The sequence below is a fragment of the Caretta caretta genome, chromosome 7, assembly GCF_965140235.1.
Source record: "Caretta caretta isolate rCarCar2 chromosome 7, rCarCar1.hap1, whole genome shotgun sequence".
Lineage (NCBI taxonomy): Eukaryota > Metazoa > Chordata > Testudines > Cheloniidae > Caretta > Caretta caretta.
This window is the reverse complement of record NC_134212.1, coordinates 86104916-86121663: the sequence shown is the minus strand read 5'-3', so window position 1 is coordinate 86121663 and position 16748 is coordinate 86104916. Positions and strand designations below refer to the sequence as shown.

Sequence of the window (16748 nt, the reverse complement as noted above, 5' to 3'; positions counted from 1 at the left end):
TTCGCCGTTCTGGAACAAGACCTCTTTACAGCAAGCCACCTATCAGGACCAGGAGTATTCAGTTGCAGTACTCACTGAGGGAGTGTTATGTTTTACCTGAAACCAATCTGCTCACTATGGGCGTCCTGTGGGAAAAAGCTCCTGTGTTATTACACAGTGGGCTGATGCGTATTGGATAAAGCCAAGAGGGGAGGCCAACAGTGTGGGTGTAATGGTTCCTCCCCTTTTAGGGAAACTCTTACAAATACTCTTACCACAAAAGAAAGGTTTGGAAATACAACTTGCCGTCCAGTTAATATCTCCAATGTAGCAAGCCAATGGTGGGTTTGTAGTGGTCCCTATGGTGAGTGTAATTTGAACGGCACAATTAGAAACGCCCCCACTTGTACCCAATCAAAAAAAATAAGATGCCCCCGTAGGGGCATAAAAATTGTTTAAAAAAGCAGCCAAAGCAGCCTTAAATATCCCAGGAATCCCCTTAAGAAACAGTCCTTACTGGGCCCTACAGGGTCACTATTTTGTATGTGGCCGAAAGGCTTACAAGGTGCTGCCAGCCAACTGGACAGGTAGCTGTTATATAGCTCATGGAGTTCCTCATCTTTCCATAACTGCCACACTGCCCAAAGGAAAGATTAGAAATGCCTGAGACACCTCTGTTGAGTCACGAGAAAAGACCCTGCGGCGACTGACTACAGCATTGGAGGGCAATATGAAGAATCCCCTCACAACCGAGAAGCTTGTAGGGTGCTCTGTACTGGGAATAGCGCACTGTTTACCGGGCCAGCCATGGCATGCATAGGCCGCTATACTATAAGGCTGCAGATGGTACTTGAGAAGGTGGCCTTAAAGTTAGAGGACTCGGTTAGTAATTTAGGGTCAGCAGTAAAAACATTAAATAAAGAGGTACAGCAGCTCAGGACGTTTTCCCTCCAAAACAGGCTGGCTTTGGACTATCTCTTGGCATCCCAAGGGGGGGTTTGTGCCTCGTCGGGCCCCGATGTTGTGTATATGTAAATAATAGCAGTTACGAAATCTATAAAAAGGTGGTACAGGCTGAGGCCCATGCCCGAGCTGGAGCACAGGTTGCCTATACTGCCCCAGAGAACGATTGGTTGCAAACCTTGTTTTCAGGCTGGGGTTTGTCGTCTTGGCTTGGTGGTTTATTTAGCCTGCTATTGAAATTTCTCTTTCCTGTATTGCTTGTATTACTGGTATTATGCTGTGCAGTATCATGTGTTAGGGCCCTTTTGCAAAAGTTAATACATCATTCTCTTCAGGGCTATCACAAAGTGCTTATGCAAAGTCCTATTGTAAAGAAATAAGTAGCCCAAGTGAGAAAACTCAGAGCCAAGGTTGTTGAGTGTTCTCAAAGGGGGGAGTTGTTGGTGACACTGGGGCATGGCCACTAGGTAACTCGAGGGGATGGAAGACCACGAGTGTCGATGAAGCCCCCTCGCACTAGGCCCAGGTGTCCTTGGCCCCCCCTCCCGCCTGGAGGCACTCGCAGCAGCTCTGCGTACTAGGCCCAAGTGTCCTTGGCCTCCCCACCTGAAGGCACACACAGCAGTTATGCTAAGGATCTGCAACAATATGCTGCGGAGTCAGACTGCCTGAAACTAAGCAAGGCCAAACAGGGGAGATATGGAAGAACAATGCTGAATAAAGCAGCTTTATGTATAGTTTAACAAATGATACAGAGAACCAGGGAACTAGCTGGAAACTGGATTGGCTAGCTATATGGATACTTGGGGCAGCTTGCTATTGGATAAGTATGCTGGGAAACAGGATGTATAAAAGCCTGTGTAACTTCCTGCTCTGTGTACAGGATTTGAGATTCAAATCTCCCTGTACCTTTTTGAAGCTTCAAATAAACTTTTCTGCTTCTCCACCCCGTTGTGATTATTGGGTGTAGCACACCGGGTAACGAACCAACTTCAGCTGTTGTTTAGCCTCTTGGCACTGGGTGCCGGCAACATTGCAATCAGGGCCGTCCCTAGACATTGTGGTGCCCTACGCAGCCTGGCCCCACGCCTCCACGGGGGATGGGGGTCAATGTTCCCTCTAATTTTTGACAGACTGTGTGCACAAAAAATTTCTTCTGTGCAAACTTTTGACAGGCCATGTGCACAAAAAATGTCTTCTGTTCAAATTTTTGTGCTTCTGTGCAAATTTTTGTGCGCGCAGTGTTTCGCCGTGTGCACAGGGTTTAGGATTGGTGTGTGTGCGCACACGTGCACAGCTTAGAGGGAACAGTGTTGTGGGTGGGGTCTGTGCCCAAGGTCTGTGGGGGGCAGGAGAAGGCTTGGGGGGTAGGGGGAAACCGCCCCCCAGCATGAGCTGGCGAAGCTGGTTGGGGCTGAGTTGCTCCACTTCCTGCCACCTGGTGATTGCTGGGCGGCCCGACCTCACAGTCAGGGGGCGACAGGAAGTGGAGTGACCCGGCCCCAACCTGCTCCACTCCCCTGGCTCCCAGCTTTGGGACTTGGTGGGCAGGGGGGAACTGCTCCCCAGCACTCACCGGTGGCGCAGCTGGGCGCCAGCGGAGTGGAGCAGGCTGGGGCCGGGTTGTTCCACTTCCTGCCGCCCGGTGAGTGCAGGGCATGCCCAACCCCTGCTGCAGTTCACCTGAACCTAGCTCAGGGGAAGGGGTGGGGTGAGGGTGGGGTTGGGGCTGGGGCTGGGGTGGAGCAGTGGTGGGGGCTTTGGGGAAAAGGCATGGCGGGGGCTTTGGAGAAAAGGCAGGGTGGGGGTAGCTTTCCTGGCGGGCTCAGCCAGCCAGGGGATCAGGCTGGCCGCTAGAGCAGCACGCAGCTGTGTAGGGCACCAGAAAATTTGGGGCAATTTGGTGCCCTAAATTTCCTGGTGCCCTACACAGCTGCGTATTCTGCATATGGGTAAGGATGGCCTTGCTTGCAATGAGCTCTGCATGGGCTCAGGGGTCCACACATGCAGATGTAGTGCAGACTGGAGTGTTAGTTTCTCCTGGTCCATTTGTGCATCTCTCACACAATAACAGAGGATAGATTTAAAAAAAAAACATAGAAGAATGTGATTGCAAAGGCACAGAAACTAGCAGGGAAGACTGGGGGCTGAGGTAGTATGTGAAACTATGTTTTACTAATTTTTTTGAAGTTGATTAGATTTCAAGGTGACTGTCTCCTGAGTTAAGCAATATCTTCGGGATCCCTCTTTGGCGGGTGCAAGGTATTATCCTCACTACACACAGCCCCAGGCCAGTTACACGCTTCCACCTCCAGGGAAAGGGGCCAGGCAGGCGGGGAAGCCAAAGGAAACGTCCCTGAGCTCAGGACGCCCCAGCTCCCAAGATGCACATTGGTAAAGAGGTCCACGTCCAGCAGGCTGGGCGCCCCAGAATGCACACGCTATGACATCACATGGAGACGTCATGACGCGCGGGTCCTGCCTGACAATGCCGTCACAGAGAGGCGGAGGTCACGGCGCAGGCAACGGCAGAGCTCCTCAGTCCTACACCACAGCGACGGACCGTCCCGCCCCGGCTCTGGTCCGCCACCATCCCAGCATGCCTCTGCCTACGGAAGAGCGGCGGGGGCGGGGCCTTTCTGTACGCCGCTCCAGTTTTCTCTGTACTAGGGAAGGCGGAGCTGGTTGCTGGGGCAGGGGAGTGTGGCGTCGTCGCTGCGGAGCCCGGGACAGCGGGTAAGAGCGGCCGGCCCCGCACCCTCCTGAGGCAGGGGCTGTATCGCAGAGCCGACTGCACCGAGAGGGCACAGAGGTCTCTGTGGTGAACCGTGACTCTCCGCGGTGGGGCGGGCCGGGTGGCTCGGTACCCTCTGCTGCTCCGTCACACCCCCCATCCCAGTCTGCGAGCCCGGTTTGCCGCAGCCTTTGCGGAGGAAGCTCGGTGCGTGTCAGCAATGGGTTGAGGGGTCTGCGGGGGGAGGCGGCTGGGGGCCGCCCTCAGAGGAGCGCTGTGGGTCCTGACTTATCAGAGTGCTGCCATTCACTCGTAGGGTCATGATAGAGGGCAAAGTGGGGCTGGCCCCATTGTCCACAGCTCAGTGCCAGAGGCCGGGTACAGCCGCTGGGGCAGGGGACAACAGTCCAGCCTAGCTGCTGGGATGTGGGAGGATAGAGGGGTTCCTCCTACTTGGGGATAAACTTGGCCATACCCCCTCCACCCCACATCTCAGCTGCCTGTCCCAGTGTCGGGAGTGTGGGGTCTCTTCCCCCAGCTGCAGTGCCTCTCTCTGGGGCTTGGCCCTTCCAAGAAGCAAAAGTAACCAGACTGGTCAGTTTCACTGCTCCTCTTAAAGAATCCTGTGAGCTGCAAGGGAAACTAACAAGACAGCTTCACTCTGCTGCTTGGGAAACCTCTGATCATCAGCTGAGTCACTGAGTTGTCAGACAGCACTGCTTACACTCACTTTCAGAAGGGGATAAGGACCATATAGGGGGAAGATACTTGTAAAAAATTATAAGTTCTAGAAGCTTTTTTTAAAAATGAAAGCTTAAACTCTATAGAAATGCATGATTCCCATACTTGACAGATAACACTTCCTGCTTGCAAAAGGTAAGTAGGTGAGTGGATTTTCCAAGCTCTGATTAATTAAATTGCATATTTTGAGTTCTTTATGTAGAATATATCCCCTAAATTGTTCTAATATTTTCAGGATATGTGACTTTAATGATATTGTAAGAAATCTTTTCCTCATGTTGTGCTTCTTGAATAGGTAACTCAACAGCATTCAGAAAAGTGACCCAAGTTGCAGACCTAGTATGAGTGAAGCCCAAGATTATTCCATGGGGGCAATCTTAAAAATAAACTGTCCTGTTCTAAAACAAACGTCCCTTTATTCGCCATCTTCAAATATAGTATATGGCTCTTTCAAGCAACACTGCCTATAGCAGTGGTCCTCAAACTTTTTTTGTTGCACCTCTCCCCCCTTATTCGTAATGGAATCCATCCATCCACCCCCAAACCCTCCCTGGAGTGGCAATCAGCAGCCAGGGGCAGAAGCCTGAGCTGGAGTGACACTGGGAGCAGAGTGGGGCTGGGTGGTGCGCCCTATCCTCCTTCCTCAAATGTTCCTCTGTGCCCCACAGTTTGGGGACCACTGGCCAATAGAATAACAATCCTATTTGGCCCTCGAGGCCACTAATTTTACAGTTTTAAATAATGAGTATATTTTGTTTGTATTCTGGGAAGAGTACTTCAGTGGCCTTCAGCCTTAATGTTAGTTACAACTCCATATCAACCTTATATTGTAAATCAGTGGATCTCAACTTGGGTACGTGAACCCCTGGGGGTATGCAAAGGTTTTCAGGGAGTGCATCAACTCACCTTGATACTTGCCTATATTTACAACAGGCTTCATAAAAAGCACCAGCAAAGTCGGTACAAACTAAAATTTCACACAGACCATGACTTATTTATACAGCTCTATATACCGTACCCTGAAATGTAAGTTACAATATTTATATTCCAGTTGCTTTATTTTATAACTATATGGTAAAAATGAGAAAGTAAGCATTTTTTTCATTAATAGTGTGCTGTGATACTTTTGTATTTTTATGTCTGCTTTTGTAAGCAAGTAGTTTTTAAGTGCGGTGTAACTTGGGGGTGACAAATCAGACTCCTGAAAGGGGTACAGTAGTCTGGAAAGATTGAGAGCCCTTGCGTAAATAGATCAATGGCATTATCCAGTTCAATAAGCTGGGTTTCCAAGGAGCAGAGAAGTAAGTATTGATAAAGAAGGAAAAAAGTCTGAAAAAGGACACTGATGTCGAAGTTTTGGAGACATAGTGGGATTTCATGGAGGGTTCATGCCACAGCTCTAGAGGAGAAGGCAAAAACCCCAACCCTACTTCCTGAAAGTCTTCACCATTGGACAGAGTTATGACTGGTGGCTAGCCAAACCTAGTATTACAATAAGAATATCATCTGCAAAAATTCCTGTAAGGGGAAGCAGGTTAATCAGTTCACATCCAGTCAAGATTGCAAGTGATCAGAAGTTATCATCATTTGATTACTCAGTTGTAAAATGAACTGGTGATGGAAGTTCAGCATCCTAACTGACATTGTTTATCAGGAAGGATGAGTGACAGAACCTGGAGATGCTCATTCTGTAACAAGGGCACATAGGTTGGAAAAAGAAATTAGCTTGTCTCTTGTCAATGCTGCACTAATTTTAATGGATAGGACTTTAGTCCCCAATACTGCCAAGGTAATAGTAATTCCCTTTTAAGAAAGTTGGCTAAACCTTATATTCAGTACCTTTTTTGTTTCATTCCTTTTCCTTTCAAATTATTTAGGGATATGTACATTTTGCCTTTTATTATTGGGGTAGCTTGTCAACATTAATATAATGGGGGCTCAGCACTATTTTAATCAGAATTGGATTGGATTGTTCCAGGTGCTATATACACATAGGAATACACAGTCCTGTTTCATTGTGTACAACTGTGCCATGCTTTAAAGGGAAAAAAACTGTAATGAAACTCAGTGACTGAAAATTAATTCTTCCCTTTTCAAACTCAGTCTAAACCAGATTCTAAACCAAAAATTCAAGTCCTAATTCAAGAAATTCAAGACATAATTTGATGTAAACATGCAATACAAGATTTTAGTGTTTGTTGTATTGGGTATTGTGTTAACAATTCATACTTATAATGGCTATATTTTATGGAAAATTAATACATATTTTGAAATAATCCACTTCAAAAGGAAATTGGTTTTGCAAACCGAACAGCTGTGTGGGTGATATTTTTCACTTATGGTCTGGGTGAGCCTTCCTTCTAATCTTCAGCAGATATGTGAGCTTCAGCTATCTTCATTTGTTTTTATAATTCTGTGTATAGATGTTACTTTAACAAACTTGAGTTTTCTTCTCCAAATTATATGTGGCAGCCTTTGGAATGGTTACTTCCTCGTACTAAGAAACTAAGATATTAAAAAATATACCTACACAGCAAAAGAGAAACCATGTACAAGTTCCAAGTATCAGAGGGGTAGCCGTGTTAGTCTGTATCCACAAATAAAAAACGAGGAGTCCGGTGGCACCTTAAAGACTAACAGATTTATTTGAGCATAAGCTTTCATGGGCATAAGCTTTCTTCACAAGTGGGGGTTTTTACCCACGAAAGTTCATGCTCAAATAAATCTGTTAGTCTTTAAGGTGCCACCACACTCATTGTTTTCAAGTTCCGAAATAATCTAAAAAGCAAATTGCTTACTCAAGCATATACGTCGTATGAGGACTTATGCCCTACATGGGGATTTTAGCTTTAAGCTATGTTGTAGGAGCCATACTCATCACTCAGTCCATTCCAGTCCTAATGTTCTCTATGCATTTTGGTATAAAATTAAATTTAATCTTCCAGTTGCACAATTTTAAATGTGCTACTGATTTCTGTATTTACTTAGACTCATAGCCTTTAAGGCCAGAAGGGACCATCATGATCCATCTGAGCTCTTACCTGTTGCAGGCTACAGAACCTCACCCACCCACTCCTGTAGCAGGCTCATAACCTCTGGCCAAGTTCCTGAAGTCCTCATGGCTTCATTTAAAGAAGTTCAAGTTACAGAGAATCTGCCATTTACTCTAGTTCAAGCCTGAAAGTGTTCCATGTCCCAGGCTTCAGAGGAAGGTGAAAAAAACCTCAGTGTCTCTGCCAATCTGACACAGGGGAAAATTTCTTCCTGGCCCTGAGCACGTGGGAAGGACCTGCCAGCCAAATATCCGGGAAAGAATTCTCTGTAGTAACTCAGAGCCCTCTCTCTTTAGTGTCCCATCTCTGGCAACTGGAGGTAATTTGCTAATAGCAATTGTGGATGGGCCATATGCCATTCTAGGCAGCCTCATCATACCATCCCCTCCATAAACTTATCAAGATAAGTTTTGAAACAAGTTAGGTTTTTTGCCTCCACTGCTCCCCTTGGAAGGCTGTTGCAGAATTTCACTCCTCTGATGGCAAGAAACCTTCACATAATTTTGAGCCTAAACTTATTTATAGCCAGTTTATATCCATTTGTTCTTGCACCAACATTAGCCCTTAACTTAAATAACTCCGCTCTCTCCCTGGTGTTTGTTCCTCTGATGTATTTATAGAAAGCCATCATATCACCTCTTATCCTTAGTTTTGTTAGACTAGACAAGCCAAGCTCCTTAAGTCTCCTCTTATAAGGTAGGTTTTCTATTCCTCTGATCATCCTAATAGCCCTTCTCTGCACTTGTGCCAGTTTTAACCAGAATTGCACACCGTATTCCAGATGAGGTCTCACCGGTGCCCTGTATAATGTCAATAACACTTCCCTATTTCTACTGGAAATACCTTACCTGATGCTTCCTAGGATTGCATTAGCCTTTTTTACAGCTGCATCACATTGGTGATAAGTGGTCATCCAGTGATTGACCAATACACCCAGGTCTTTTGCCTCCTCTGCTTCTTCCAACTGATATGTCCCCCACGTTTAGCAAAAAATCTTTGTTAGCTTAAGTGCATGACTTTGCAGTATTGATTTTCATCCCATTTCTTTTACTTCAGTTCTCAAGGTTGCTCAAATCTTTTTGTATGATATTCTGCTCCTCCTCCATATTGGCAATATCTCCCAACTTTGTGTCATGTGCAAATTTTATTAGCTCACATATACTCCTTGTGCCACAGTCATTAATGAAAATGTTAAATATGATTAGTCCCAAGATGGATCCTTGAGGAACTCCACTAGTAACCTCCCTCCACTTTTTTATTTACCTTTCAGCATGACCCATTGTAGTCACCCCTTTAACCAGTTCCTGACCCACCTTTTGATTCTTATTAAGCCCCATCTTTTCCAATTTAACTAATTGCCCGTGTGGAACTGTATCAAATGCTTTGCTGAAACCCACGTAGATTAGGTCTACTGCATGTCCTTCTTCAAGAAATTATCTTCTCAGAGAAAGAGATCACGTTGGTCCGGCATGATCTACCTTTTGTAAAACCATGTTCTATCTTATCCTAATTACCATTTACCTCTATGTTGTTAACTACTTTCTCTTTCAAAATTTGTTCTAAGACCTTGCATAAAATTGAGGTCAAACTAACAGGTCTGTAGTTTCCTGCATAATTTTTTCCCTTTCTTAAATATAGATATTATTTGCGTTCTCCAGTCAGAGAATATAACTCCCAAGCTTACAGATTCATTATTATTGGGCTTGCAATTTCATGTGCCAGTTCCTTTAATGTTCTTGAATGGAGAACATCCGGGTCCCCCAATTCGTCCCATTACGCTGTTTGAGTTTGATTTCCACCTCAAATGTGGTAATTTCTACTTTCATATCCTTGTTCCTGTTAGCTACCCTGCCGCTATCTCAAGCATCTCAGTGCCCTTATTAAAAACTGAGGCAAAGTATTTGTTTAGGCGTCGGGTCATACCTGTGTTCTCTTATCTCCATCCCGTCCTCAGTGCTTAGTGAATCATAGAATCATAGAATATAAGGGTTGGAAGGGACCCCAGAAGGTCATCTAGTCCAACCCCCTGCTCGAAGCAGGACCAATTCCCAGTTAAATCATCCCAGCCAGGGCTTTGTCAAGCCTGACCTTAAAAACCTCTAAGGAAGGAGATTCTACCACCTCCCTAGGTAACGCATTCCAGTGTTTCACCACCCTCTTAGTGAAAAAGTTTTTCCTAATATCCAATCTAAACCTCCCCCACTGCAGCTTGAGACCATTACTCCTCGTTCTGTCATCTGCTACCATTGAGAACAGTCTAGAGCCATCCTCTTTGGAACCCCCTTTCAGGTAGTTGAAAGCAGCTATCAAATCCCCCCTCATTCTTCTCTTCTGCAGGCTAAACAATCCCAGCTCCCTCAGCCTCTCCTCATAACTCATGTGTTCCAGACCCCTAATCATTTTTGTTGCCCTTCGCTGGACTCTCTCCAATTTATGCACATCCTTCTTGAAGTGTGGGGCCCAAAACTGGACACAGTACTCCAGATGAGGCCTCACCAATGTCGAATAGAGGGGAACGATCACGTCCCTCGATCTGCTCGCTATGCCCCTACTTATACATCCCAAAATGCCATTGGCCTTCTTGGCAACAAGGGCACACTGCTGACTCATATCCAGCTTCTCGTCCACTGTCACCCCTAGGTCCTTTTCCGCAGAACTGCTGCCTAGCCATTCGGTCCCTCGTCTGTAGCTGTGCATTGGGTTCTTCCGTCCTAAGTGCAGGACCCTGCACTTATCCTTATTGAACCTCATCAGATTTCTTTTGGACCAATCCTCCAATTTGTCTAGGTCCCTCTGTATCCTATCCCTCCCCTCCAGCGTATCTACCACTCCTCCCAGTTTAGTATCATCCGCAAATTTGCTGAGAGTGCAATCCACACCATCCTCCAGATCATTTATGAAGATATTGAACAAAACCGGCCCCAGGACCGACCCTTGGGGCACTCCACTTGATACCGGCTGCCAACTAGACATGGAGCCATTGATCACTACCCGTTGAGCCCGACAATCTAGCCAGCTTTCTATCCACCTTATAGTGCATTCTTCCAGCCCATACTTCCTTAACTTGCTGACAAGAATACTGTGGGAGACCGTGTCAAAAGCTTTGCTAAAGTCAAGATACAATACATCCACTGCTTTCCCTTCATCCACAGAACCAGTAATCTCATCATAAAAGGCGATTAGATTAGTCAGGCATGACCTTCCCTTGGTGAATCCATGCTGGCTGTTCCTGATCACTTTCCTCTCATGCAAGTGCTTCAGGATTGATTCTTTGAGGACCTGCTCCATGATTTTTCCAGGGACTGAGGTGAGGCTGACTGGCCTGTAGTTCCCAGGATCCTCCTTCTTCCCTTTTTTAAAGATTGGCACTACATTAGCCTTTTTCCAGTCATCCGGGACTTCCCCCGTTCGCCACGAGTTTTCAAAGATAATGGCCAATGGCTCTGCAATCACAGCCGCCAATTCCTTCAGCACTCTCGGATGCAACGCATCCGGCCCCATGGACTTGTGCACGTCCAGCTTTTCTAAATAGTCCCTAACCACCTCTGTCTCCACAGAGGGCTGGCCATCTCTTCCCCATTTTGCGATGCCCAGCGCAGCAGTCTGGGAGCTGACCTTGTTAGTGAAAACAGAGGCAAAAAAAGCATTGAGTACATTAGCTTTTTCCACATCCTCTGTCACTAGGTTGCCTCCCTCATTCAGTAAGGGGCCCACACTTTCCTTGGCTTTCTTCTTGTTGCCAACATACCTGAAGAAACCCTTCTTGTTACTCTTGACATCTCTGGCTAGCTGCAGCTCTAGGTGCGATTTGGCCCTCCTGATATCATTCCTACATGCCCGAGCAATATTTTTATACTCTTCCCTGGTCATATGTCCAACCTTCCACTTCTTGTAAGCCTCTTTTTTATGTTTAAGATCCGCTAGGATTTCACCATTAAGCCAAGCTGGTCGCCTGCCATATTTACTATTCTTTCGACTCATCGGGATGGTTTGTCCCTGTAACCTCAACAGGGATTCCTTGAAATACAGCCAGCTCTCCTGGACTCCTTTCCCCTTCTTCTTTCCTTGTTTTCTTTGTATCTGTGTAGATAATGAACATTTTACTGTTGGTTTTAGTTTCCTTTGCGATGTCCAACTCTGATTGGCTTTTGGCAGTTTTCACTTTTCCCCTACATTTTCTGACCTCCAAGAGGTAGCTTTGCTGATCCATCCCTTCTTTTATTCCTTCTAGGCTTTCTGTTTTGAGATGCAAACCAACCCAATGAAGAAGCAACCCCTCCCTACAAATATTTTCCCCTTATTTGGGATGCAGCCTTAAGATAGTTATGGAAATGGACTGGACTGAAGAACTTGAGCATCTGAACACGAAGGAGGCTTGGAATTATTTTAAGTCAAAGTTGCAGAAACTAATTCCCTTAATGTTTTTAAAGTTGTCTCTTTTAAAATTAGGGACCCTAGTTGCAGACCTATTTTTCTTTCCATATAGTTTAAATTGAATTAACTCATGATCACTCAAACTAAGCTTTCTTCTACAGCCAGTTCTTTTTTGATGCCTTTGCTGCTTACCAACACTAAATCTAAAATTGTGTCACTTCTTGTTGGTTCGGTGACTGTTTGGTGAAGAAATCTGTTGGCTATCACATCCCAGCAATATCTGGGCCCTACCATTATTAGTAGCACTTATCCTTCAGTCTGTATCTAGAAGATTAAAGATTAAAGACTAAAGATTAAAGAAGATTAAATACCATAATCACAAAATTCCCAGTAGTATTTATTTCATTAAAAATATTATTGGTCTCTGTCCATATCCAACTTGGATCATGTGAGTCTGTAGGAGACCCCAACCACAATCCCGGTGGAGTGTTTGTTAGTTTTCTTTCCCAAAGCGATTTTTGACCCAAACAGATTGTTTTATCCATTCCATCACTTCTAATTTCTTGTTTCAGAGTAACAGCCGTGTTAGTCTGTATTCGCAAAAAGAAAAGGAATACTTGCGTCACCTTAGAGACTAACCAATTTATTTGAGCATAAGCTTTCGTGAGCTACAGCTTATGCTCAAATAAATTGGTTAGTCTCTGAGGTGCCACAAGTACTCCTTTTCTAATTTCTTGGCAGTCTGCTTCATCATTAATATACAATGCTACTCCATCACCCTTACCTTTTTATTTCTGTCTTTCCTGAACAGCATTTATCTTTCAACACCTGTATTCCAGTCATGATTACTATCCCCCCGCCTGTTTCTGTTATCCCTAAAATATCTGGTTTTCTCTTACATTTTGTTACCTGGGCCCCCTGCATTTGTGTACAAACATCTTAGCTGTTTCTGTTTTGATCTCAGCCAGATTCTTTGTCCAATTAGGTGCAGTCATTTTATTGCTTGTATCGCCTACCTGACTGTTACTGTCAGTGGTATTGGTACTATCTTTCCTCTTGACCATTCTCCTACCCTCTGTTGTTCCTTTCTCCATTGCTGTATCCTCCCAGTTGATTTTCTTCTTGCTCCATAGTAGAATCAGGCATGGTGATTATGTAAGCATCTCCCAGCTGTCTCCCCCAAATTCCTAGTTTAAAGATTTTTAATTAGATGTGCCAACCTCCAGCCCAGAAGACTGTTTCCCTCCCTATTCAGGTGACATCCATCACATAAGAACAGTCCTCTGCCCGTGAATGCCTGCCAGTGGTCGAATACCAAAAAACTGCTCCCTATAGCACCATTGCTTGAGCTATCTGTTGATCAACATATTTTCTTGTCTTCACTTTTCTCCTCAGGGAGTGGTAGAATCCCAGTGAAGATCACCTGAACCTCCATTTCTTTAAGCATCTTCCTCAGCCTGGCATAGTCTTCCTTGATGATGCATACCGTAAGAATCTAGCAATATCATTGTCCTTCATGTGGGAAGCAGTCTGTGGATTCTTTCCAGCTTCCATTTGGATCCTCTTCAGCTTCAGGTCCGCATATTATATCTTCGCTCCTGGCAAACAGCACATCCTTCTGTTCTCCAGATAAGTTCTGGTGACAGGCCTGTCTGTTCTTAGTCGGGAGGTCCCAGTCATGTAGATCTGCTTCTTCCAGTGTTGGTGCAATTCTCTGGCCTTCCCCCTTCTGTTCTTTCTGGCTGCAAGTCATATTGTCTTCTGTTCTCTCTTGCAATCTTCAGTGAGTCATCCTCTGGCTATCTCCATTGTCTCTTGCCCTCTTCTTGGAGGACTAGCGCTCTTTTCTTCTTCCTTCTCTCCCATCTTCTGTTGCTGCCTACCTCTCCCCTTCTTTTTCCAAATTAGCAAACATGTTCCTCAGCTCTGTCTTCTTCACTAGTTGGTCTGTTCCTCTGCCTTTGTTCTCATAGTCACATGCTTCCACTGTTCACTTTCTTAATCCAGCAGTCTACCCTCAGAGTTCTCTGGTCTAGCATGCGTCTACAAGTCTTGAGGCTTCCCTTCAGGCTCCTCCTTTCCTTCCCTCTATCCACTCAAATCCCCTTTAAAACTCAGCTATAGTTTCTAACTGCATCTCCAAACCTCAAATCTTCTCTTGTATCAGATCTATCAGATTGCACTTAATACAAATGAATCACTTTTTAGGTACCCTCTCCAGAACAATGTACGTGCCACAGCTTTTATATCCAGTTATCTTCATTGTCTCTTTCATTCCTTGGGTCTCTACCATTGCTACCTCCTGCTGCTGTCATAGTCTTCCCTCCTAAGCTGCTGTCAAAAAGGAAACTCTCACTCCTCCCCCCCGGCTTTCAGCTCTATTTTCTAACTTCTGTGCTGCTGCACAGTAACTACAATTCTTCATTCCCCTGTCGACCACTGCAGCTAGCTGCCCCTGCTTCTGCTACTCCAACTAAAAAAAACTCCAACACATGTAAGCACATTTGTCTTCTGCTCATTCCCTTTCGTGTCGCAGGGTGGAATTGCCCTAATGGGGTTGCTGAGGATTCCCCTTGTGTTGGAAGAGCATCCGTTCTCTAGGGCACTTGTTACTGCTTCTCCTCACCCCACTGTGTAATGAGTGTGTTGGGGTTGTTGGTGGAGCACACTTCTGCTCTGGTTATCTGGGATTGGTGGAATGTCCCAGAGTTATTCTAACTTGCGCTGAGAAAGAACCAAACCAGATACTGTCTTCTTCAAGATGAGGGTGGGGGACTAGAGATTGTAAAGTCAATTATACTTCTCAGATGCACCAAGCAGAGCTTAGGAATACCTGATGATTTGTACTTTTATCTTGATTCTGTTTAATAAGCAGGGATAAGGAATAGGGACTTAATTTTTTTCAAATTAAAGTTTCGATTCTTGAGCCCTACAATAGAACAATTAAAATATTCTGCAATTATGCAGCAAGTGACTTGGCTGCATGACCATATTACACAGGAGAGACTGACAATATGCATATGATTAGACTAACCTATCTTTTGTGTTTATATTGCCTTCATCACCATAGTATTTGAGCTCCTCACAATCTTTAAACTGCATCTTCACAACTTCCCGGTGAGCAATTAAGTGACTTGCTCAAGGTCACACAAGGGAGTCTGGCACATCAGGAAATCAAACCCACATCTCCTGAGTCCCATGCTGGTGCCACTAGACCATCTTTCCTTAAATAATACTGCATAAAAAAGGATCTTGAACCATGAAACCTTAGATTAAAAGTCAGATGCTGTACCAACTCAGTTATTTGGGCTCATAACCAGGACTGGTAAAACCTAACCGAGGAAAGGTTCTTTTCTTCAGTCATCCCATATGCTCCAATCCTAATTCAACAGGATTTAGCAGGTAGATCACTGTGGCAATGGATCTTGATCAGTATTGCAAAGCCTATAATATGCTGTACCTGAGAAACCATCATCAACCAATATCTTATATTGCAAATATGGGGTCAGGAACATGTTTACTAGGAATTCCAAACCACAGCATTACATCTGCAGCAGCACAGGAGCCAGCAAACAGAGCTGTAAACAGGGGAGTTTGAGTGGGAATTCTGTTGGAGGAGAAGATTAACAAGATTTAGGTGGGAAGGCTATGACAGATACAGAGGCAGCAATGGGAGTGACCCAAGTAGTGGAAGACACAATGAAGATGACTGGATGTGGAAACTGCAGTATGTACATGATCCTGGAGGGTGTACCTGGAAAGAGTTTTGTCTGCATGAAGTACTGTCTGATAGAGCTGATGGAAGAAAAGATCCGAGGATTGGAGATGCAGGTTGAAAGTCTGGTTGAGTAAAGAAGGGGGTTCGAGCGGATTATGGAGCAAAGACATGAGGCGGCTGAAGGGAAAAGCTCAGACTCGCAGATGGAAGCAGGACCGAAGAACTTTGAAGGGAGACTGCTGGGTGAATAAAATGGACAGTGGAAGCATGTGACTAAGAGAACCAGGCAGAGGAAAAGACGGGCTAGTGAAGGAGAAATAGAGCTCAAGAACGGGTTTGCAGAGTTGGAAAATGAAGAAGGGGCTCAGCAGGTGGTCACTGAAGGTGGAAGGGCAAGGAAGAAGAAAAGAGCGGCTATTCCTATAGGAAAAAGGGAAGAGTCAATGGAGACTACACCAAATATGAGTCCCAGGAGGATACAGGATGGGTTGAAGAGGATTACAAGGGAGAATAGGAATGGAAAGAACTTGTAGCCAGAGGGAATAGGGGATAGACCGGAGAATCGCACCGTCACCAGAAAAAGGCAGGTCTACTTGATCGGGGACTCCTTACTGAGAAGAATGGACAGGCCTGGAATCAGAGCTGATCTAGAGAATAGAAGGGTGTGCTGTCTTCCAGGTGCTAAGATACGGGATGTGGACCTGAGGTTGAAGAGGATCCTAAAGGGAGAGGGAAAGAATCCACTGATCATCCTTCATGTGGGGACAGATGATACCGATAGTCTCCCTTGATATGTTCCAGCAAGAATCTATGCCAGGCTGGGGAAGACGCTTAAGGAAATCAAGGCTCAGGTGACCTTCAGTGGGATTCTGCCTCTTCCTAGAGAAGGGCAACAAAGGTGTGACAAGATTATGAGCATCAACAGATGGTTCAGGCAGTGGTGCTATAAGGAGGGCTTTGGGATGTATGGCCACTGGGAGGCATTCATGGACAGAGGACAGTTCTCTCGGGATGGACTTCATCTGAGTAGGGAAGGAAATAGCCTTCTAGGATGGAGGCTGGCACAACTGATTAAGAGAGCTTTAAACTAGGAATTTGGGGGAGATGGTTGGGAGATGTCCAGGTAATCTCCACGCCGGATTTTAACATTGAGAGGGAAGAAAACAAAGTAAGAAAGGATACAGCC

The 16748-nt window shown here is 45.3% G+C and overlaps 1 protein-coding gene across 5 annotated transcripts in view; it reads left to right on the top strand.

The window, feature by feature from the left end:
• The first annotated feature begins 3437 nt into the window (after positions 1-3437).
• MICU1 (mitochondrial calcium uptake 1) overlaps positions 3438-16748 on the top strand; it is a 208726-nt gene continuing 195415 nt past the window's right edge. Inside the window, exon 1 of one of the 5 annotated variants that reach the window (XM_075130908.1) lies at positions 3438-3678. In XM_075130908.1, the coding sequence (XP_074987009.1) occupies positions 3542-3678 (137 nt within the window). In that variant the 5' untranslated portion in view covers positions 3438-3541. Of the gene's footprint in view, positions 3679-3705; positions 3884-16748 lie in introns of those variants that run through there. The other 4 variants (XM_048856880.2, XM_048856881.2, XM_075130910.1 and 1 more) reach the window with 4 other exon arrangements.